The sequence below is a fragment of the Arachis stenosperma genome, chromosome 2, assembly GCF_014773155.1.
Source record: "Arachis stenosperma cultivar V10309 chromosome 2, arast.V10309.gnm1.PFL2, whole genome shotgun sequence".
Taxonomy (NCBI): domain Eukaryota; kingdom Viridiplantae; phylum Streptophyta; class Magnoliopsida; order Fabales; family Fabaceae; genus Arachis; species Arachis stenosperma.
In genome coordinates this window covers 68,546,310-68,570,732 of record NC_080378.1, presented here as the reverse complement: position 1 = coordinate 68,570,732, position 24,423 = coordinate 68,546,310, and the positions used below count along the sequence as shown (strand labels likewise).

Sequence of the window (24,423 nt, the reverse complement as noted above, 5' to 3'; positions counted from 1 at the left end):
CGCGCCGCTATTATGACGTAAAAAGTCCCAATCGGATCATCGGCCTCCTCTTATTGCTGAACCCCGAAAGTCTGAAACATCTTTGACATCTTTCTGATTATCATCTTCCAAAAGGAGATGATGAACATGGACATGGACATGGACATGCCCCTTCCTGAAGAGCTCGAACTGCTCGAGCTCGAAAGGGACTACCCAGATTTTGACATCCCCGAACCCGAACAGGAACAGGAATTGCAACCGCAAAAGCAACCGCAAACGCACCCGCAACCAGAATCGCCAGATCTGGTGGTTCTTCCAGAACCCCAATCCAATGGCCACAAGCGGTCGCGTTCCGACGATCCTTCTCCAGTCAGGTCGCTTTCCGAGGAGAAGCGGGTTAGGGTTGGGGATTCTGCTGCCACTGAGGTTGATGCAGTTTCCAATGACGATGAGGACTGGCTTCAATACTCACCTCCTCCTAGAGGCGTTCGAATGGAAGAAGAAGATAGGTTTGTGAAGGAGAAGGAGCTGTCAAGGTACGCTTGGGAGATCCACGGGGAGTGTATGCCGGTTACTGCGCCTAGCGGCGATAGAGTTTACGCAAAACTGAACCGCATTGAAGGGGTGGAACTCGCTAGGAAGTTGGACTGGAGAGCCAATTCTGCTGGTAAGGTTTCATATGGGCGTAGTTTTGTGTAACCTTTCATTTTTTTTATTGCTTTAGCAATGGAATAGAGAAGAAAAAAAGTAATTAAATTTCTACCATTTTACGCTTTCAAACAAATAGGATTTTAAGGAATTGTCAAATCTTGATTGGAAAATTACTTGAGGTTATCAGTTTCATGAAGTTACGGTTTAAATTAACTTTGCTATGTTTGTTAATACAGATTCACGAAACACCTAGCATAAAAAAAAAAAAAAATCCAGCATTATTTAAACGAGGTTGGAAAGGATGGAGTGGGATACAATTATAGTAAATAACTTGAATACCCTATTTTTCCGTTACCTTCCATTATATTGTATTTCCGTACAATTTAGTTAAAATTTTCTGGAATTTGGAATGTGAAAGATTTTTAAGAACTATAGTTAATATGCTGATCTGATTATGGTTTTGTGTCTTGTTAGATTCAGTGCTTACTTCAACCTGAAAGACAATAGTGATAAACATAATAGAGTAGAGGCTTTATTTGGCGAAACCCTTAGAAACAGAGAATTGCGTGTGATACTTATTTTATTAAGAATTAGAGTCATGCATTACAGCTCCCTGACTTCTAGGAAAACAAAGGGAAAACACAGGGCTATGGGAGTTTAGCCAGGCATAACTGTTGGATCATGGTTGGGGTTGTGGTTGTTATCATTCTAGTTGTAGAGAGTATAGTGGAAGCCATCATGGTTTGGCAGATTTTAGAGTATAAAGGGTTGTTAGAGGAGGGAAATTTGATGAAGTGAATGGTTTGCAGTAGCTAGCATTGTGGGTATTTCATGCTAAAATACCTTTGTAAGTTCTCATACTTAAGAGAGAATTTTGCAAATTAGGGATTTTAATTCGAAAGTTCTCTAAAATTTTGAGGTTGACTGATTTACCATCAATTTCTGAATGTCCCATCATAAGGTTTTGTAGATAATTCCGCAATAGTTGTTTTCTGTTCACTTGTATTATAAAATGATTTGGAAATTCATATGCAGATAACAATTCAAATTTAATGACCGTTCTTTCAGTTTGGTGCATCTTGATGCGATTTTGTAGTAAAAGCGTGGTACATATCCTTGTATTCTAGCAAATTAGGTTGATGTGTTTTCCAGAAGTCTGGTTCTTTTGGTTCCAACTTCATTTAGTTATCTCTATCTAAATAATGAATATATGATTAGTTTGTCACTAATTCGGTTTTCACTTGATATTGACTAGTCATCTATAACTGGCAGCTTGATTTAGTTCCATGCTTTATGGATAGATGAATCTAGGCCTATTAATATATTTGGAAACTTCAAAATGTCATGCTTTGTGTAACTGGGAATTCTATTTGCTTGCAGATCTAACTTTAGAACCTATTAATGCTCTCTTCGAAAGATTGGAGCAAGAGGCTATCGCTAAGGTTTGGACTTAAATTCACATCTTCTGATATTGAAGTGGCTAAACCTTATAAAATTTTCAGGATTTTACATTATGATAGGTATACTTGGAGAAAATTCAAAATTGTTTATCATAGGTTTAAGGTTTCCTAATGATTATTCTTTTTTAAAAGACCATGGAAGCTAGTTTGGAGGGCCAAAGCTATCTAGATGTTCCTGCAACACAAATGGTGCATGAGCAACTTTGGGTAGATAAATATGCACCAAAGTCATTTACTGAGCTTCTTAGTGATGAACAAACAAATCGCGAGGTACATCTCTAATATGAAATTTAGCTCTTGAAATAATTACTTACAAGAGCTATAGTTGGAAGATATAAACATTATTTCTACTTTTTTCTTTAATTTTTTTAACAATTTGCTTTTGTACCCATTAGTTGATTTGTTTATTGTCTAAGACAGGTACTCTTATGGTTGAAACAATGGGACTCTGTTGTTTTTGGATCTGATATTCGAAGTACATCAGATGATGTTTTGTTTGCTTTAAAGAGACATTCTTCTGTTGCCCAAAATCAGCGACCTTTCAATTCAAAGTTTTCAAGGAGAAACAGAGGAGCCAAATGGAGTAGTGGGAGGTATAAAAATTCAAGAAGTATGGATGGGAGTAGTAACTCACAGAGCATTGAGGATATACTGAATACAAGGACAACCAATGTTGGTCCACCAGAACAGAAGGTATTTAATATTTTTTTGGTGCTTGAGCTGCATTGTGTTTAACAGTAATGAGCTTGTTCAAAATACATGTGTGTGTGCGTAAGATATAACACTCACGTTTGAAATGCGAAAGAAACAAAAGGGGTTAAGAGTTGTGGGTTGTAAAAGACCACTAGATATACCTTTGGGTCAAATAATCCAGTTCATACCAAAGTCTGATAATTGAGTCAAATACCCCTAATTTCAGCGCCAATACAGTGTTCAGAATCCAAATAGTTAGAGTGGAACTCAATGTCTGAATTTCCAATAGAGCTTTGTAGCCTAGTCATCATTCTCATCTTATGTGATTATTATGGGCTTATTTTCTTTTCTTTTAATTTGAAGATTTTTTTCAAGAAATATCGCATTTCTTCATATCCTTCTCAAACAATTCATACCATGCATTTCCACTTTAGTCATTGTTTGGATCTTACATGATAATATGCTACTTCCATATTTATACCGATGCCTTTAATCAAGTTGTGAGATAGTCATGTTGAATCCCATCCGTAACTGTTTTTATTAGTACTGCAGATTCTTCTGCTCTGTGGATCACCTGGTCTTGGAAAAACAACAATTGCCCATGTAGCTGCCAGGCACTGTGGATATCATGTAGTGGAGGTATATTTTCCACTCTTTATTCAAAATCAGGGCATTCAAGCTATCATATATACTCATTTCCTTTTTGACTGTTCAGGTTGTAAAATTCAATATTCTTGCTAGTGATTTATGAATGTAATATCAGTTGATTAGATGAATTTGTTAGCAATTACAATTTTTGGCACAGGACCTAATTTTGCTTCGTTTTGTGTATTCTTTTTGGTTGAAAGGTTTTTTGCCAAGATGCAATCGGTTGTTTGATTCATGTGGCCAAGTTGATCTAATGAATAAAATAAAATAACATTGTTGTTGTTGTCCATGTTATTACATATGACAAAGGGTATATGCTTCATGATGTTCAACTGTATTTCATATTTTCTCATGTTATCAACTCTTATTGACTAAGTTTGTTTGATTTTGCTTTTCTCTCTCCTCTATTGCTTCTTCGTGTTTCTGTGCCTCTTGTTAGAGATGCTTTAATATAATATACTGATCAGGACAATAATGTTGTAGGTTAATGCTAGTGATGATCGTTCTACATCAACTATTGAATCCAAAATCCTTGATGTTGTTCAAATGAACTCTGTCTTGTCTGATTCAAGGCCAAAGTGTCTGGTACTTTATTTTATTTTATTTTATTTACTGTTATTCTTATTCTCAGTATGTTTCATTTGCTTCTTACCATCAATACTTACAACAAAAAGGGTTTTCTATTGACTTCACTTTCCAGGTGGTGGATGAAATTGATGGAGCCCTTGGTGAAGGCAAGGGTGCTGTGGAGGTTCTTTTGAAGATGGTTAGTCAAAGATTCTTTTCCACATAGTAATATTTCTTATTTTCATCAAAGATGTTTGTATACTGCTTTTGATTGTTGTTATTTCACTTATTTATTGGTTTAGTTCAGCTGTTTTGATTTCATGCTCCTATTACTAGGAAGAGAATGCACAAATGTGTCAGTGTTTCAAAATTTATTACCAAAATGTCACTCTTTTGAAATTTCCTAGAAGCCACACTTCCTATGTTATTATAAACAATCATAATTAAAAATGAAATAATAAATCAGTTGTCACTATGATAAAAAGATGACATATGAGTAATTAGTTACAAAAAATGTGGCATTTGATAAGTTTCGAAAAGGGGGGCACATGCCTAAAAAAGTCGGTAGAATGGGCTTGAACTTATTGTAACTGAATGTTGTTCTTCAGTTCGTTTCTGTCTTTTGAAGACCAGGGTTTATGCTTTTAATGTTCCCTGGGTGTAACATTTGTACAGTATTATTCAAGCTGAATTGATTTAAGGGGCCAGAGTTGTATATTTCAGCTGAGCAGCATGACTTTCTTAAATATTTTCATATATCTTGTTCCCATAAAAGTGTAATTATTTCCATAAATTTTCCGAATAGACATATACCTTGTTTGATGGCTCACCTTTCCGCAAAGTAATTTTTTATTGGAAAAGAAAACTTGTAATGCACACGTGTTCACTTTAAAGTGTATTTCAGTGATATGGCCATTCCACAACTTGGTGCATGAGTCCAATTTTGTTCTGAAAAAATTGCACACTTTATAATATTGAAATTGGACCATCCGATTTTATTTTTTAAACAATTAAAAAATTTAAAATATTAAACTGGGCCCTCTAATTTCTATTTTAGAAAATTTAAAAATTGAAATCGGACCTACCGATTTGGGTGGTGTTCGGGAAAAAATTTGCATGCACTGAAATCGGACTCTCCGATTTCATACTCCTCTTCGTCCTTCAACAAATCTGACCGTCCTGATTTCTTTAATAACAATTTTAAAAAAATTAACACCATATTAAAGAAAAAAAAATTAGCCTCACCTTTCCACTAATTTATCAAGAATCCATTTATTAATTAATATAATGCTAGTATATCAGCAACTATTGGTTTTTCTTGAGAAGTATTAGTATTAGCTATAAGGGATTTAAAATCAAGTTGCTATTAAGAACATTCATGAAACTTGGTTTATTTTAACAATGCAGGTTTCTGCTGAAACAAAGTCTGATGCTGGAAGGAAATCGTCAAAGAAGGGGTGGAAAAGAGCAACATTATCAAGACCTGTGAGTTTCAAGCATTTTATTGTCATGTGTTTACTAGAATAGTTAAGTGCTAAATCAGTTGCTGTCTATTATATCGGTGATGGTATTGGTTGTTGACACAGGTGATTTGCATTTGTAATGATTTATATGCACCTGCCTTAAGACCGTTACGTCAGATAGCCAAGTAAGTTTCTTAGTCTTTTAAACGATGAATTAGAACGTCTTCACTCCTTTCTTGAGCTGTCATAACTTGGCGTCAAACGTGTAATTTTCTTCTTGTTATTTAATCTCTGGCAAACATTGATTACAAATAGGCAACCATAACAGGGATGCAGTGTCCTATTAATTTTTGTTCATTGTTGGTGTGGGCATGGACTGCTGTGTTCCGAAAAATAGCTATATTAGGTTTAAGGATGACAAGAAACGGAATGGTCAAATGTAACTAAAATGTGTTTTGGGGTGATTTAAAAGCAGCAAGTGGGGGTTTTGTATGACAACTTTTGGCGGAAGTTTCTGTCGTCCCTCCATTTAAAAAGAAAACAGGCTATATTAGCCATTTTCTTTCCATTTTCTTTAAATGGTCAGGGGGATATATCCAAAACTAGTTGTTCTAATAGTTATTCTGGAAAAGGAACTGTGTCCAAGCAAGATAAAAGTGCATTTGTTTTGTTTCTAGAATCTCGGCATGCATTTTGTAGGTTAGTGGCACAGGTTACACGTTGCAACTTAGTAAGCTATATTTCTTTCTGTTTTTATTTTTTTGTTCCTGAGAAAAAATGGGGCAGCCATAATGGTATTACATATATTTGATCACTTCAGCGTAATTTTTGTAAGGTTTTTAGGATTGGTTTGGTAAAGTTTTTTTGAAAGATAGTTTTTTAAAGAGTAAAGTATCATTTTTGTTCCCAACGTTTGGGGTAAGTCTTAAAGTTGTCCCTAACGTTTCAAAACTGACTTAATGTTGTCCTGCCGTTAGGGATCCAGTAACAGAATTGACGGCGAGACAAAATTAAGACAATTTTGAAACGTTAGAAACTTAAATATGACAAAAACGTTGGGGACAAAAATAATATATAGAAATAAATTTTAATTTTATCCTTTAATAATATTAATTTTTTACTATACATAGTATTCAATTATTTTTAAATCACATCTAAATAAATTACATTTAATCATATTACTTTCATTTTAAATAAATTAATTTTTTTATAATTTTACTCTTAAAGATTTTTAGTCATCATGAAATATTTGTAGAATGACTAGTATATAAACTTGCAGAAAAGAAAAAAATAATATATATACAATAAAATATAAATTATACCTTTTGTCTCTAATGTATCAAAATTCTTTAAAATTATAAAAAAATAAATTTATTTAAAATAAAAGTAATGTGATTAAGTGTAATTTATTTAGATATAATTAAAAAATAATTGAATACTATTTACAGTAAAAAATTAATATTATTGAAAGATAAAATTAAATTCAAATTTATTTTTATGTATCATTTTTGTCCCTAACGTTTTCGTCCTATTTAAGTCCTTTTAAAATCGTCTCAATTTTGTCCTGCCGTCAATTTTGTTAACGGATCCCTAACGGTAGGATAACATTAAGTCAATTTTGAAACGTTAGGGATTTAAATAGAACGATTGAAACGTTAGGGACAACTTTGGGACTTACCCAAAACGTTGGGGACAAAAACGATACTTTACTCTTTTTTAAAAGTTGTGGCACTTATGTTTAGTAAATCCAACTAAACATGCCTTTTAATAAGTACAAGCAATAACAATTGAGTTTAATAAAATAACTTTTAAAATTTAAAAAGATTATAATAGACAAATATAACAGTTAGATATTTATTAACATAAGGAGTTATTATCAAACTTTTAATTTTAAGAGTAATTATCCAAATCAGTCCCTAAGAATTTTAAAAGCGGACATTTCAGTCTCCAAAGAAAATTAATACACAGATCAATTCTAAAAGAATATTAGTAGATATTATAATCAAATTAACTTTTAAGGTTAAGTTAAACCTATTTGATTTCTAATATGGTATTTATTATGAAGTAGAAATTCAGTTAGCTTTTTGAGTTAATTGATAATTTGATGATCAAATTGAGATTCAAGTGAAAATAAAAGAATAACTTTGATTATATTTAATTCCTAGCTATCACCAAGCTAAGTTATATTAAATACAAAACTATCAAATAGTTTTAATATTGAGTTTTTTGTAGAATAATCTCTAATAATTTTATTGAACCTTATTATTATTATTATTATTATTATTATTATTATTGAGTGACAATATATATATATATATATATATATATATATATATATATATATATATATATATATATATATATATATATATATATATATACTTTTTATGCAGAAACTCTTTATATTATAAAGGTTTAATTACTTTGTTGGTTTTTATAGTTTTGTCAAATTTTTAATTAGGTCCCTATACTTTTTTTCCTTTTAATTGAGTCCTTGCACTAATTTTTTTTTAATTGAGTCTCTACACTTTTTTTTTTCTTTTATTTGAGTCTTTGTACCAATTTTTTTTAGTTGGGTCTCTATACAATTAAGTCAATTATTACTAAGAGGGATCTAATTGAAAAAAAAAATTTGATGCAGGGACCCAATTAAAAGGAAAAAAAAGTATAGGGACTTAATTGAAAATTTCACAAAACTATAGGGATCAACATAATAATGAAACCTGTTATAAATACATACATAAGAATCTAATGAATAAATTTATCATTACTTTTTCCCAAAAACATGCAAAAAATGTGTATTAATTTTTTTTAGGAACTAACATGTCTGTTTTTAAAATTTTTGGAGACTAATTTGGGTAATTACTCTGCTGGAAAAGAATTAGAGACTGATTTGTCTATCAGAGTAAAACCTTGGAGATGTTTTTCTATATTAATTTTTTTAGGACTAAAATATCTGCTTTTAAACCTTTGGGACTGATTTTGGTAATCACTCTAATTTTAATAAGCACAAATTAATTTTGAAAAATGTTTTTTTAGGTACTTTCAAAAATATTGGTAACTTTTAAAAGTTGCAAGCAAAAACAAATAATTATTTTAATTTATTAAATACAAAATGAGATGCTCTATAAAACTCTAGTAAACCAAGTATAGAACCATAAGAAAGTATTATGGACTACTGATTCACCAAATAACTTTGGACCATTCTAACATTCACGAAGTATATTAAATCAATGGGGTTCGCGGTGCCTCTTGCTTTATTCCGGGGAACTTACTCCCTTCGATCATCTCGCCGTTCAATTTTGTTTATGTTCAATACAATTGTCGCCATGAATGAAAAGCATAAAGTTTTATTTTAGAGTTTGAGTATTATATGATTTGTTATCATTAAAATATAGTGCATTTTAGATGCAAGGTTTCTGTCTGTTTTACAACTTTGATCCCGTACAGCTCGGTACTAATTCAACTTTGCTTAAATGCACTTTTGGTCGTTATAGTTCCTACTATGGTCCTTAATGGGAAAAAACAATGTTTTTCTAATTTGTCATGGTGGCTACCATATATTGATGTTAAACTAACCATGAACTTGACATAAAGTTATCCTGAAGAATCAAATTGAAATTATTTGTTACGATTGGGATCTTTGTTGAAAATGGGTATTATGCATAGGGACAAGATAATATGAATTTTCGAACCAATATATGTGTTCTGTTTGTAATTTGCTGTGCACACATTAGTGTGTTAATTCTAATAGATGGTGTTAATACGAGCATAAACCATAGGGACTTTAACCAAACTGTATTTGTACACACATCGCCGGTAAAATAGAAACTTTTACGAGTCAAATTAAAATAACATATAATGGCAACAATATATTTTAATATTTAATTATTTATTTCTTCCAAGCTAGTTTTCCTTCCCTTTCGTGTCTGCATCCTACCATCTGTTCTTCTGTTATATGTATATTTCAATTTATATACAATTTGATTTCTTGACAAGAGATCTTTACCATGGCAGGGTTCATATGTTTGTTCAGCCAACAGTTGGTCGTGTGGTAAGCAGGTGATGGCCTTGTTATCTTAAACTATTTCTGCTTTTATATAAAAGAATACAAAGTTACAGCTTAGTTATAACCATTGGTACCTCATGATTCAGTTCCACTTATAATGGGGGCAAGGCTTTAGTACAATCCACTATATCCGAGTTTTACTATAGATATCACTTCGGCCAAACCAAATTTAACATATAAAAGCTCATAATTGTTCCTAAATTTTTACTTGTGATTTAAATTTGTCTGCCGAATTTTCAGTGAACTCAATTTGGCTCCACCAAATTTATGCCTGTGATTCACGATAATCTCTTGCGTGTTATCAGTCACAGAGACCCCATTTGCATTTTTAAGTCAGGCTCCAAAACGGTGTCTTTTTCTTTGCTGAGCCTGTCATCCATCATTCATCATCTTCATGATCTCCATGCTTTTCCTCTGCTATTATTCATCATCTTCATGCTCTTTTTGTCCTCACATCACTGCTGCGTCCTCTTTCATTATTTCCATTTCAAATTACCGCCAAACTTCATCACCTCAAATATAGCAAAGCTATAATTAAGCCCAACTCATTAAGCCAGAGACTGCTGCTTCTTGAAATCTTAAACCATACACCTCTGGCTTCCTTGATTTTTCCAACGTCAGCTTGGCAGATGTACACAATGTTGAATTCTCATCAGACACCTGGCACCTTTATATTGGCATTCAAACAACTGATTTGATTCGGGTCAACGAGTCAAGTTGTCAAAATCCTTATGAGGGACTCCTTTTGTGAAATACCAGTTATCAGAATCGAACTGGTAATTTATTCGGTCATTGGGTCATTGGTTCAATCGGCGGATCACTAATTTACTCGGTTCAATCATATAGAGAGACCGTTCACATGTAGATCTCGTTTGACCACCTCATGGATGATCTTCTTAAGTCTTTCTCTGCCTTTCACTCCTTTTCCATCTTCCATCTCATCCACCCTCTTGATGGGGTGTTCTGTCGGTCTTCTTCTGACGTGTCAGAACCACTTGAGACGCGATTTTACCATCTTTTCCTCAATAGATATTACTCCGACTCTCTCTCTTATATGTTCATTTCTTATTCAATCCAATTGTGTATGACCATTCATTCATCTCAACATCTTCATCTCTGCCACGCTTAGCTTATGTTCGTGCTTCCTTTTGACCGCTCAACGCTCTGTACCATAAGGTATAGTCGATCTGATAGCAGTGCGATAGAATTTACCTTTAAATTTTAAAGACACTTTTTTGTCACATATAAAACGAGACGCACTCTGTCATTTTGACCAACCTTTTGACTAACCTGTTTGGATTCTATGATTTACATCCTGTTCAATCTCTCTATTATCCTGTATGATGCATCCAAGATACTTAAAACTCTTAACTTTTCGTAGGATGTTATCTCTAATCTTCATCTCTATATTAGGGTTTTCCCTTGGCAGGCTAAACTTACATTCCATATATTCTGTCTTGCTACGACTTATGCGCAGACCATACACTTCTAGAGCTTCTCTCCATAACTCCAACTTTTTATTTAGGTCTTCTCTTGACTTTCCCATAAGAATGATATCATCAGCAAAAAGCATGCACCATGGTATAGGTTCTTAGATATGTTATGTGAGTACTTCCAAGACTAATATAAAATGATATAGACTTAAGGATGATTCCTAGTGTAATCTTATACCAATAAGAAATTTCTCTGTCACACCACTTTGAGTCTTCACACTAGTTTTAGTCCCATCATACATGTCTTTAATTGCATGAATATATACGATCTTTACTCTCTTATTTTCTAAAACCTTCCATAAGACCTCTCGTGGTGCCCTGTCGTACGTTTTTTCCAAATCAACAAATATCATATGTAGATCCTTTTATTGGAAACATCTATCTTAAACAACTATCTTAAATCTAATTATACTCCAAGCCAGCAATGATATTAAAGCACCATTCCAATTGAAAAATTTATACAGCCTCACACTTATATTTGAAGTCAAAGTAAATAATTTTAACTATGCTAACAATACATTATTACCAAGCCATTTGTTCTGACAAAAAATACTGAAACTTAACCCCTATCACAACAAATAAAACAGGTAATGCAACAAAAATTTTATTTATTCACATCATTTTTATTGCTCATTTATATTTTTCATTGATTATAGAAACCAGCTTCACCAATACTAATATCATCAAACCTAGATGACATGAATTAAGAGATTAAGGAAAAAGAAAAGTAAACGAATATAAGACACATCTTCAGATGAAGAACATATAAGAATATATGACAGAAAGAAGAAAGAAATAGAAAGGACAATAGATCAGAAAATGTATACAAGTCAACCGTTCAGAAACATCATGTCTCCACAAGAATATATGACAGAAAGAAGAAAGAAATAACTCCAACAACAACCGAAAATAAAAAAGGAGGACAAACACCATATAAAGAGACTAAGTCTGTCAATTATAATAAATGCGAAGATAAAAACAACTGAAGATGTAATTTTGTACAACTTTAATATCAAAAACTTTTGTATTACAAAATATTTTAAATAAAAACACATCAAATTTAATATTAGTTTATATATATTTCAATTAATTTTTAAATAATATAATATTTATTAAAATATACTATATACTATAATTAATTTACTACTCTGCTCATTGCATGAGTCTTACTCTAGTATTTCTTAATAATTCAAGAGAGGAAAATATTCTAACAAGCTATTAGTTAGAGGACACGTGTAAATTGCACCTGTGAAAAAAGCAAACATTAATCCTATGATTCAAACACCATAATAAAGAGAATTACCAAGATTAGTGAACTGTTATATTTTCCTGTCAAAGTTCAAGTTGTAAACAGTATTTGTCCTAAACATAGCCCATCTCCACGTGCCATTTCATAATGGTGAAATTAGTAGCACATAGTAATCAGCTAAGAATATCGGAAGTTAACTTTAGTGAAGTAGCTGAATAAGTTGCTTAAGTGCTAGCTACATACATAAAATATGGGTAATTGAGCTTGTACTTTTAATTTTGAACTCTGCTAGTATCAATTATCACCAGATTACATTTTATTATTTCACTGTTCTTTAGTATAGTAGAGCTTTTTCTGTCCATTGAGTTTTGTCAGTTCCATTTTTAACCTAAATTAACTTTTTAGGCTTAAATATATATGTAACAAGGAGGGAATGAAAGCTAGTGCTATTGCGCTCACTGCTCTAGCGAATTACACAGGTTGGTTCTCTAATCTTGTTCTAGTGAGTTTTAACTTTCTTATCAATTCGTTATGCAAACATATGTATGCACTATATAGGATCAACTGTTGAAAGCCATGGAAGGGGGAGCCCTATCTTGTTTTCATCTTGGGACCAATTAAAAGTTTCAAATGTGGCTTTTCTTGGTGTATCTACCTTTAGTTAGTGGTGGATCACCCTCCACTTTAATCTAGACTATTATTGGGTATTCTTTTTCTTCGTCAGACTTTTTTCATCGGATGTTTAGTCCTTTGTACTATATGGTCAAAATTGCTTTAGCTGTACTTTTTCTCTATAAAACACCTGAAGTTCTCTTCTACTTAAAAGCACTGTTAGAACTTGTAATTGGACACAGGAACTGAAAAGAAATTGTTTATTGATATAGGATTGATGACAATTTGTCAATAACCTCGAATGTGATTGATATGAGGAAGATTTAGAGCTACTAAACTCTCCAACAGTTGCTAAAAAGATGCCCAGTCACCTTATTAATTCCCTTCTCCCCTTATGTGTATTCTCTATACAAGAGAACCATCTCTTAACTAATAGATTTCTAACTCTACTTCCGCACAAATGACCCATCTTGTCCTCAAGGTTGAGAGATAAAGACCTATTAGCAGACAAATAAAATTAATGTTGAACCAGATCCCACTGCTTTATGAAAAGCTGTACTATCATTAGCCTTTTGATCCAATATCCTCCTACAATGGGTAGGACATGACCTTTGAAATTAAAGGATAATCACCTCTCGAACTAGGATTGGCCATTAAAAACCTGAAATAGCATCTTTTACTCGATTATATTCTAGGGAGAACTAGACCACGAAAGCTAACTATTCTAATTGAAGAGCTCAAGGACTTATAAGCCTCACATCGGAATACTATGGTTTTCGATTTTTGACTCAAGTCATACCTTGTTTTCAAGTGATTCTTAACATCCCACCATGCTCTGCAGCCTTGGTGCGCACAGGCTATCTGGGAACTATTCCTCTGACTAGTCTTTGACGAACATAGCATTGTTGTTATTAGCACCTATATTATATCACTTTTTTGTAGCAGAGCAACAAGGTGGAAGGTCCTGATACCAATTTATATAATCATGAGGAGCTGAAAATCTTCCTCATTAATCTTGGGAGTGACCTAGATAAGTTGAATCATACATTGCAATTGATTCTTGTACCTTGTGTTTTAGTATTAACTATTGACTTATTGAGTCCAATTTTCACATCTAGGTTAGAATTTATGTCTTGCTAAACATACAATCAATATCTTTGTTACTTATGTGAAACTTGTAAACTATGTTCTTCCAAAACTTATTTCTTCAAGGCTAGCCTTCAATTCTTCTCTTTATTGTCCTCTTAGGACTTTATAATATGCAAGAAGCATCCATTGGTGCATCGGATCTCCAATGTTTGGAAAGAGCCTCCAAGACCAGCGTAAAACCAGAAGATATGGACTAAAAGTTGATCTTTGAAGAGACTTATATTTCTAAAGTCAACATGTTTTCCAAAATCAAGATCATGTTTGGAAGCAGCCTCTCTTTTCCCCTTGAAAAAATTTTGTTTGGAAATCCGTCAAATGAAATCATAATAAGTTGATAATGTTAAGTTAAAATTCAACTTATATGGATAAACAACATTTCGAAACCTATGTTTATATGCAAAAGATGATTATTTCATACCTGTAATCATTTCTCCACTTATCAATTGATTATATAAAACAAAAATCAATAAGAAAATATTGAAATAAGCTTAATCTTTGGTCTTTTCTAACATACCCTAAGTAATAATGTATGAAACACATCTCCTTGAAGAGTTATGCTTTAAGCAAATACACCATATTCTAGCTTAGATTACTTGTTGATAATTTGTTTTATTTGACCTCTCACATTTCAGAGTGTGATATACGCTCATGCTTGAATACTCTGCAATTTCTCTCCAAGAAAAAGGAAACCCTCAATATGGTAAGACTAAATGTGAACCAGAAATTGGAAGAACATTTTTGTCTCATTTATTACAGATTGATTCAGTTGTTACCATTTCTTACTCTTTTGAGCTTATGACTTTGCTACTTTTGAATATTACTTTTTAATTCTTAATATCTCTGCATAATGGTTGCAAATCTTTTACCTCTTAAGAGAAAGATATATGAAAGAGATTAAATTCTCGAGGGAGCTCCTGCGATAACTTAACACTATTATGCTCTTTGTTGCTTGTGGTTGTAATTTTTGTACTCTTAACTTAGGGTAAAGACAAGTGAGCACAATTGGCTTGTTCTTTCGAATTTTGCATACTATATCAAAGTTTGTGATAAAAAGTTTCGTGTTGTACTTTCTAATGTTGAGATATGTTTGTGGTTAGCAGTTTTAGTGTTGTATTTATTGAAAGTAGTAAAGTATGTGTTGCTGTGTTTACTTTCCTAATCCACCTAGTAGTTGTGTTTATAGGTAAGTGTTTGCAGTGAATAAACGTAGAATCATACAAATAGTTCAAGAATTCTCTCCTTTCTAAGTTTCTTCTCCTTCAGCAAGGTATCTAGAACCTAAAGAGAAAACTCAGTATGTGCAACCTAGAGGAGAGAGAGAGCTCTGGCATTTTCAGATTTGTTGGAAGGAAGACATTCTAGACCTGTCTTTTCTTGACTCTTGAATTGTTGAATTACTATCATGGTGGAAATTTTCTTAGTTTTTATATTACGTAGAGGTCCAATTATTATATATCGCTTTCATTCTTTTGTGGGTTTATGTATTCAAAAGTTTAAGTGGACTTTTTTGTTGAGTGAAGATCACTCTTTTGTTTATTACATGCTGGATTTAATAATCACATGGCTTGTTGGCTTTCAGTTTGATTTAGCTTCTCAAGTAGTTGGCCAGAAGGACATGTCAAAGAATGTTATAGACATCTGGAAGGAGGTAATGTGAATTAACCTTTTGAGTTTGTCTATTTATTTCATATTAAATAAGATTAGCAGTATCTTTACAATATTTGTATTTGATGGTCTGCTTCTCTTAGATTTTCCATAGGAAAAGAAAGAAGTTGGAAAGAAATTCACCTAAAAGCAAGTCTTTTGAATTTGATTCCTTGTACTCCCTGATATCAAACCGGTAGGCCATACATTATTGTTCCTCTACATTATCCTGTCATTTTGAAATATGTGTATGTCCTTGGTAAAACTGGCTATTTAATTTTGCAGAGGTGATAGTGACTTGATTTTGGATGGAATTCATGAAAATATTTTGCTTCTCAATTATCATGATCCCGTGATGCAAAAAACTGTAAGCATTATTGACCACTAGAGTTACGCTGGGTAATTTGCTGATTCTCTTTGAAACATTGACATTTGTTTTCAAATTTGATTAAAGGTCAAGTGCTTCAATATTCTTGGAGTTTTTGATGTATTGCATAAATTCATATGGCGTACACAACAAATGCCCCTTCATGGTAAGAAGAGAAATAATTTCAATAGATATTGTTGCAAAACATATTTCATTCACATTTCTGTTCTGTCTTCACTAGTATATTTGCCGCCCATAGCAATTGGTGTACATCATATAGTAGCTCAAGTTCAGAAGCCAAGCATTGAGTGGCCAAAGTCTTATCAAAGGTATCAAATTGTTCTTGTAGGACTTAGCATAAATCTTTAAATATGGCATTCTTACAAAATATTTTTCATAATGCTATAAATGTCCAGGTATCGAACAATGATGTCTGAGAAGATTGACATTTTGAATACTTGGCACTACAAAGTCCCACCACATATTGCAAGGCACCTATCAGTTAGTTGCATTGTTGAAGATATAATTTCTCCGTTGTTGCATATTCTGTCTCCACCAACGATAAGACCGGTGATGTGCTAATTCTACTTTGGAATACTTAAAACTAGGATTTGATTTGATTTATAACTTAAATCTTATACCGGACTAGTGATTTGGGCCAAGTTAAGTGCATTGAGTATAAAGATGAGATTTTGGTCATAGAAGAGAGTATTAACTAAAGATGGAAGAACTATTCTAATAAATTTCTCAATGAGAAACATAAGACTCTTTCGTGCTTGGGTCAACTACACACAAGAAATGAGGACCAAAACTTTAATTACTTCTAAGAATTCGAGAGTTTGAAGTTAAGGAGGTCCTAAACCGGATGGTAGATAGTGGGTCTGGACAATATACCAGTTGAAATTTGGAAAGATTTATGTGGAAAAGGTGTTTAGAAACAATCTGTGAAGTACATGATATACGCATAAGTTGTATTAAGACGGAGTACATGAAGCATAACATAGGAAGCGAGAACTCTAATTTAGAAGTGAAAATTGAAGAAAACATCATCCAACGGGCCAAGATATTTAAGTATCTTGGTTGAATATTCAACACAATGGAGGATGGTGTAAAATATGGGATTCAAGTTGGCTGGTCAATTTGGAGGAGTGCTTTGGGTTTTATATGTGATAAAAAAGTACTTTAGAAACTTAAAGGTAAATTTTATTGCCCTGTATTTCGACTAGTGATGTTATGTGGATAGAGTGTTAGGGCGTAAAGGATGAAGACAAATAAAGTCTTGTTTTGGCCGAAATGAGGATGATTAGACAGATTAGTGGCCATGATAAAATAAGAAACGGGGACATGAGAGAGAAAGTCAAAGTGGCTGGGATGGCTTGGACATGTGAAGGGAATTCCAGTAGATCATCCTGTCAAGAGGTTATATTAAATTGATGATAAATCAGTGGTTAGTGGCAGTGCAGAGGGAGACCCAAAAAGACTATGAATGGGGTGATCAAAAGAGATTTGAGCCTAAATGAGCTTACAGCAAACATGATACTTGAGGGATGAGGGGGCATAATGACATTATTTCATCCATGTATCTGACACATGTAGTGGGATAAGGTTTTGTTGTTGACCAAAACCAAAATTGATAATATTTTCAAGGGAACAAATAACTTATTTAAGTATTTTCTAGATTATTTTACATAGATTTTAATAGTAGAGCTTGTCAAGTGTTGGACTACTGTTCCTACTCTAACCTTAGGGTTAACTCTAGAGGAACTCTTCCCACCGAAAAGTGTGGTGCGTTTCATTAGCTATGATACCTAGAAATCCTAATAGTGAGTCCTGTACCACTCTTTTAAACTCTACTCCATTTTCTTCAGAAATTCCAACCTCCCAAGGCTTGTTGTTTGTTGAACACAAGCTAAAATCTGATTTGATCAAAATCTTGCTCCAGTGTTGCTAGAACCTGTAGACCCACATAACCAATAATGACTCATTGTCACAGACCTGGAGTGTTTTGTTGAGAATGTGGGATTTAGATAGGTAAAAAAGATAAAGGACTAAAATAATATAGATGCAATAAAGTAGACATTATAGTAATCCCTATTTTGAATAGTAGACTTATAATCCTAATTAAATAAGGAGAGAATCATGAAATTCAAAGTAAATATCAATCTTCTTTATATCAAAAACTCCCCTACAACATACAGCTTACTATGCTTTAATGTTGTTGCAATTGGATGCTTAATATTTTAAAACAATCTGTATAAAAAATTAGCAAGACAACAAAACAAAAAGATAAACACAAGGTAGCTAGAATGACCATCTTCTTGATCAAGCTAATTGAGAAATATTTTCCTGTCATCTATAAAGTTTGGTACATGATTAAGACCTATGTAGCTTCATTTTGAGGCTTGCTTGTGAAGTGACTTTAGTCTGATCTCCAAGTTGAGCCTTCATTGCCTTTACCTTCACTCAGCTCAGCTTGCACTTTATTGGTTTTCCACTTTTTCTGATGGTTTTTCTTTACTTTTAGGTGGCATTACATCTCCTAGCTGAAAAGGAGAAGAACGATTTTTCTCAGCTAGTTAGTACAATGGTCTCTTACTCTATAACATACAAGGCTACAAAGTCAGAAATGCTGCCTAATCACCTAAGCCATGAAGTAGCAAATGACATGGCTGTGTCTCTTATTCCTCCAATCAATGACTTCATAAACTTTAAGGTTTCAATCACTTCTCTGCCGGAAATATACGAAATTAAGTCAGATTTTAATTTCTCTATTCTATACATTTGTGCAGGACTATGCCTCCAATCATCACACCCTTTCATTACCTATGAAGAAGGTTTTGCTCCATGAAGTAAGGCTTCTTAAACTACATGCTTTTGTTGTTTGATTCCTATCGCATCAATAGCTCTGGATGGCATTCTAACTTCAACCTGTGTATTCCCTTTTTAATTCTAACAAATCAGGAAAGAGTGTTTGTGGGCCAATGACAGACTTTAGACTGTCGTACTTTGTATTAGCCACATGAATTGATTTTGAATTTTATTCTATAATTGAAAGGCACAATTACGTTCGTGTGACTTCATTGCTCTCAGTCTTGCACTCCTGTTCCAACAATTGGGTTTCAGGTTGAAAAACAGAGAATCTTGCAAGTTACAAAGGGAGATGAAGTTTTTGCTACTGGAACTATCAATGCTCAATCAACCAAAGCCAACCATGGAGCTGCAGCTGATAAGAAAACCACTGAAACAAATACTAACATTTTAGCGAGGCAGTTAAATGCAAATCCCAAATCAGATTCACCAAACTCGAATCTTAATAAAGTTCCATGTGATTTAGACAATGCAAAACTGCCAAACACGGGAAACAAGAAAAGGCCATCTAATGGTTTTTCAAGTTTCTTTGACAGGTGATTCTTCTTGAATGTTGTTTTTTATTTCATATATCCACTAGAATACAATTTACAATAATAGACCACTATTTTATCTTATAAGCTCACGTATTAGAACTTGAAAAAACTTGAAAAGTATGTTAAAACTGGAATATATAACTGGAAATTGTTTCCTGGCCCTAGTTTCCTAAAAATGCTACTGATCACAGGTAGTAATCTCTCATATTAAATAGAATTGAACCTAAAAATGGTACTACACTCCCTGTTAACTGGTGAACCTATATATCAGATAATTTTGTTCATTCTTTTGAAATCTTAAGTTCCTGCATACGATTTCTTGAAATCATTTTATGGTATGCCTTTAGTTAATATATTGGCCAGCCGGAGCCTAGAAAAAAACTGTGCGCTGCGGATATTAACCGCTGTCTAATTTTTCCTTGAATAAGTAGACTTAGTTTGGTCTTGCTGAGCTGGATTAGCAGGAATACTGATTGTAGATTTGTTGGCACTACTTCAATTGAGCTTGATATTTTATATCATAGCTCGAAACTTCTCCACTCTTGTTCCAGTAATTACATTTTGCTTCTTACTTTTCCAATTCTCTAACTTATCTGCTGGATACTGTAATAACGTGATGTTGATCTTGTCAACAAGAGAACCAATGTCTAACTTGGATCATGCATGAATTGACATACTTTCATTGTGGTCTATATTTCATTTTGTTGTGAATGAAAACAAAACTCTTGAATAAAAACTTACCTATGTACTATGCTTCTAACATGGTAAAAGTTTGATTTTGTCAAAAGCAGCGATGTCAAATCTGCCACATTGACACTAGGGATTTCTCTCTTATTTTTAAATTACAAATTGATTACTCAAATCAGGTGTAAAGATTGATTCATGTAATGATCCCGCTTATATGTTTGGTATTTTTAAAAGATGAGGAGCTAATTCATCAATTTCATTTATTTAAGTACAAATTTGTCTAAGGCAAATTCATTAAGGACTATTTAGGGGGTTTACTCATTATCATCATCTATATCAGCATTGATGAATAGGAAGTATGCCTTGGTGAATAATCATCATTATATTCATTGTTTATGGCTACCTATCTTTTTCGAAGTGCAGGTTTAAAAAGCCAGGTGAGAAAGGCCTCAAAAGCAATGATGGCTCTCTGCAGAAAGAAGAAACTTTGAAGAAAGACCCATTCCCTTTACTATTCAAGTTTAATGAGGTATGCTGCTTTATTTTATGATTTAATGCAAATGCTTGTTAGACGATGAAATGAGGCATGATTTCTATTAAATAGTTCCCATAAATTTATGGTTGAGACAATTCAGAGGGCCATCGGTATGTTTTTGCTCGTACGATACTATAAACATTTCGTGTAACGTTATGAGAAAGATAAAATCGAAATTCATAGACCTGGAATTAGAGATAGAAGTTTTATTACTGTAGTGATAGCAATGTGCAAAATAATTCGGGAAAGATTACACTGATTTCACTAAGAGTTACAACTTCTCAACTCTCTAACACTTTACTAAATGCTTGGGTTGTGTTTGAGAAAGATATCGACAGATATGTTGTGTCTCCAATTTTAAGAACTCCAGAAAAACTGTTTCTACTCCTATCTCCTCAATCAAAATGAGTTTTTGTGTTTTCTGTTTGAAGTCCAGGATTCTTCTTATTCCTGACTCCATCTTGTTTTTCTTTTAATATCTATATGTTGAACTATAATTGTCACAGATTTTTTTATTTAAATATTTGCATGTTTAAATTTGCACACATGCTCCGTTTTTCAGTTGTCTTTCATTCTTTTTTTTTTTCCTTTTTTTTTTCACAGTAGTCCCTGGAATTTATGACTTTCACCATTTTAGTCATTTAAATTCAAAATTTACTATACTGGTTCATGAGATCCAAATCCAAGTATCATATTGGTTCCTGGATCTTTTCCTTGAGTCAACAAACAAAATGCTAAACTAGCTTTGACACGCTAGACACATGACTAAGTGACGTCTTTTTGTTTTAGGTATTAAGTAAGACAAAAATGAGGTTGGTTGGAGACAATAATTTGCACATCATAAAACTTTTCTCCCTCTTTTCGTTTTTGTCTTGTTTAAGTGCGAAAACGAAACAATACTATTTAGTTCGATATCTAGTGTGACAAGTCAGAATTAACTCAGCATTTAGTTTGCTGAATCAGTATTAAAAATGATCCAAGAACTATTATGGTGCCCAGAATTATATTTTATAGACCAGTATAGATAATTTTAAATTTAAAAAAACTAAAATAATAAAAGCTTTAAATTTGAAAAACTATTTTAAAAAATTAGTAATCTTTTGGATTAACAATGAATACTTCACTCTTTTGCAGGGCTTTACGAATGCGGTGAAAAGACCTGTCCGGATACGTGAATTTCTATGTTGATATATTCTCCCTTTTTTTTTAACTATTTCTATTTTCATAATGTCAGTCATATATCTATTCTTATTTATCTCTATAATATACTAGCGGTTTAACCCGGTTTCTATTAAGCTGTTTTTTTATTGTTCTATAGTTGGGCATTTTAAAAGGTTTTTTAAGGTTTTATATTCGATCACAATAATAACAGAATAGTTAACGCCAATTATTAAAATAATAAAAAGAAAATAATAGTTTTCGTAATATATATTCAAACAGCACATAATAAACATACATCGTCTATTTAAAAACAAGACTCTAGAAAGTAGTCGTCACTCGTCACAATTAACATAGTTAATGTTCCAACAAACGATTGTTTACCTTGAAACAATCAATTCTCTGAGCCTTGGAATCAAATTTTTGCTTTACAGAGTCAAAATTCTCATTTTTTGTTCTAGTTATTGTTTGTTTACTCCTACAATTGATTGTAGCACTCAACGATCGATCGTAGGCATGCGCCAATCGATTGCAAATCTGCTATACATTAAAATACACCAATTCCACTATTCCACTGACATTAGTTTAAATTGCTATCAAATTTGATACCACTGGATCACATTAGCAATTATTTATCTTGTCTAGGGAAAGAATGATCTAATTCTACTTTATTTCTAATAGATTACTCCAGCATCTATAATAATATATAATGGCAATACATGAGTTTGGTGGTCAAAATTCTTTTTCAAAATTTTGTATTTTTATTTTTATTTAAGGTTTATTTTTATATTTTATTTTAATTCTGTTAATAAAAAAGTATTAACATTAATTTTAATATTTAACTTTTAGGATAAATAAAAAGACGAAACCTTTTTTATAAATTAAATCATTGAAAAACTATTTATTATAGAAGAAATTAAGTCTATTTCTCGATTATAGGAATATATATAATTCACTCTTGAATGTAATCAAAATAAACATATATTTATTTAATTTTTTAAATTTTATATTAATTATTAAAATTATGATATAATGGATGTACTTCTATACAAAAAAAATAATGATTTCATAACTTTTTTTTTGGAAGAAAATATGACTCAATAACTATAAAGTCTAATTTAAACAACTATAGATAAGTAAAATAAGTAATAAAAAACAACATAAAATTTAATTTTTTTGTTATTTGGTACAAAAATAAATCACTGTTCTCACATATAATGACATAAAATTTAACATTATACTTTTCTAAAGCCATTTATTTTTTTAGTTTTTATCCTTATTTTTATACTTTATTTTAATTTTATTAAACCAAAAAGTACTAATATCATTTAATTTTAATGTTCAACTTTTATTATAAATAAACATATATGATTTTGTATGCATTAGATAATAAAAAAAACTCATAATAAGAAAAAATTAAATTTACTCATTCGTTACATTTATAGATAGGAGTGTAGATGATTCACATCAGGACTTTTTTTCTGAACTTTTATTTTTAAAATAGTATTTACTTCTGAATATAATAATTATGAACTAATATATGTTGGTAACTAATTGGGATTGAAGAAAAGATAGAAAAAGAATAAAAAATGGAGGAAGGAAGAGAGAACAAGCTAATATAAGGGTGGTGGTGAGGCATATGTAGATAGATAATGGTAAGAAAAAATAATAATGAAAATAAAAATTAAAAATTCTAAAAGAATAATAAAATTAAAGAAAATTTAAAATGTTGAATATAAAATTATAAAAAATAAAATATTTTTAGCTATTAAAATTATGTGAGAGAAAGAGTGATTTAAATATAAATTTTTATATCTGTTTCAAATTAAATATAATTGAGAAATAAATAAATTTATAAATATTTATAAATTTTTATTTTCATTGTTACTCATAGTAACAACGTAATGATTTTAGTATTATACCTAAATTAATTTAAATTTAATTATTCTATATATTAAAATAATTAAATAATTAATAAATTTTTTTATTAGTTATTTAATTATTCTATATAAAATTTTTGAATGTTTGATATCTTAAATTTTTTTTAAAATAATAAAATATGACTTAACAAGTAAGTATGAAAAATAATCATCTATATAATAATTATACATCTAGATATCTAAATCAAACAAGAAAATAATTCTTTTAACAAATCTTTAATAACTCAAAAGTTAACACAATAGATATGTATGGATCAAAGTGATAAACAAAAATGAGAGCTGCGATAATGGTAATATGGTATGGTGATAATTGATTGCGGTTGGGGTTAAAAGAAGAAGAAAATAAGAAAGGAGAATAAAACAAGAAAACATAATAGTGATGACGAGATAATAATAGTTATACATCTAAAAAAATAATAAGAAAAAATAATAGTATATAATATGATGAGATGATATAATCAAAATAAAAAATAATATTTTTAAAATAATAATAAATTAAAGATAAGATATTCAATATAAGATTAAAGAAATAATTTTTTATCTATTAGAATTATGTATAAAAAAAAGAGTGTTTTGAAAAATAATTAAAGTTATTTTTACTTTTAATTATAAAATATTTTTCTATAATTAAAGTTATTTTAATTATTCATTTAAT

General features: G+C 31.5%; 1 protein-coding gene across 2 annotated transcripts; it reads left to right on the top strand.

Moving 5' to 3' along the window:
* The first annotated feature begins 69 nt into the window (after positions 1-69).
* Positions 70-21,961, top strand: LOC130962332 (uncharacterized). Of its 2 annotated transcripts, none has more exons than XM_057888549.1 (23): positions 70-646; positions 2,011-2,072; positions 2,223-2,360; positions 2,625-2,783; positions 3,336-3,422; positions 3,915-4,016; positions 4,132-4,197; positions 5,406-5,483; positions 5,585-5,646; positions 9,479-9,523; positions 12,678-12,751; positions 14,666-14,733; positions 15,613-15,681; positions 15,782-15,873; positions 15,963-16,044; positions 16,132-16,210; positions 16,286-16,373; positions 16,461-16,614; positions 18,569-18,757; positions 18,834-18,893; positions 19,168-19,448; positions 20,559-20,664; positions 21,805-21,961. In XM_057888549.1, the coding sequence occupies exons 1-23, from the start codon at positions 118-120 to the stop codon at positions 21,856-21,858; spliced, it is 2,724 nt and encodes a 907-aa protein (XP_057744532.1). In that variant the 5' UTR covers positions 70-117; the 3' UTR covers positions 21,859-21,961. The 2 variants fall into 2 exon arrangements, with proteins under 2 accessions (XP_057744532.1, XP_057744531.1); XM_057888548.1 differs by having other exon boundaries at positions 2,511-2,783.
* The last annotated feature ends 2,462 nt before the right edge of the window (positions 21,962-24,423 follow it).

What these genes read in the sequence shown, in the direction of transcription:
- LOC130962332 (XM_057888548.1), top strand. Translation starts at nt 118, where the DNA reads ATGATGAACATGGACATGGACATGGACATGCCCCTTCCTGAAGAGCTC. An exon ending in CTCCACCAACGATAAGACCG is followed by an intron (nt 16,615 to 18,568) that starts GTGATGTGCTAA and finishes CTTTACTTTTAG; the next exon opens with GTGGCATTACATCTCCTAGC. An exon ending in TACTATTCAAGTTTAATGAG is followed by an intron (nt 20,665 to 21,804) that starts GTATGCTGCTTT and finishes ACTCTTTTGCAG; the next exon opens with GGCTTTACGAATGCGGTGAA.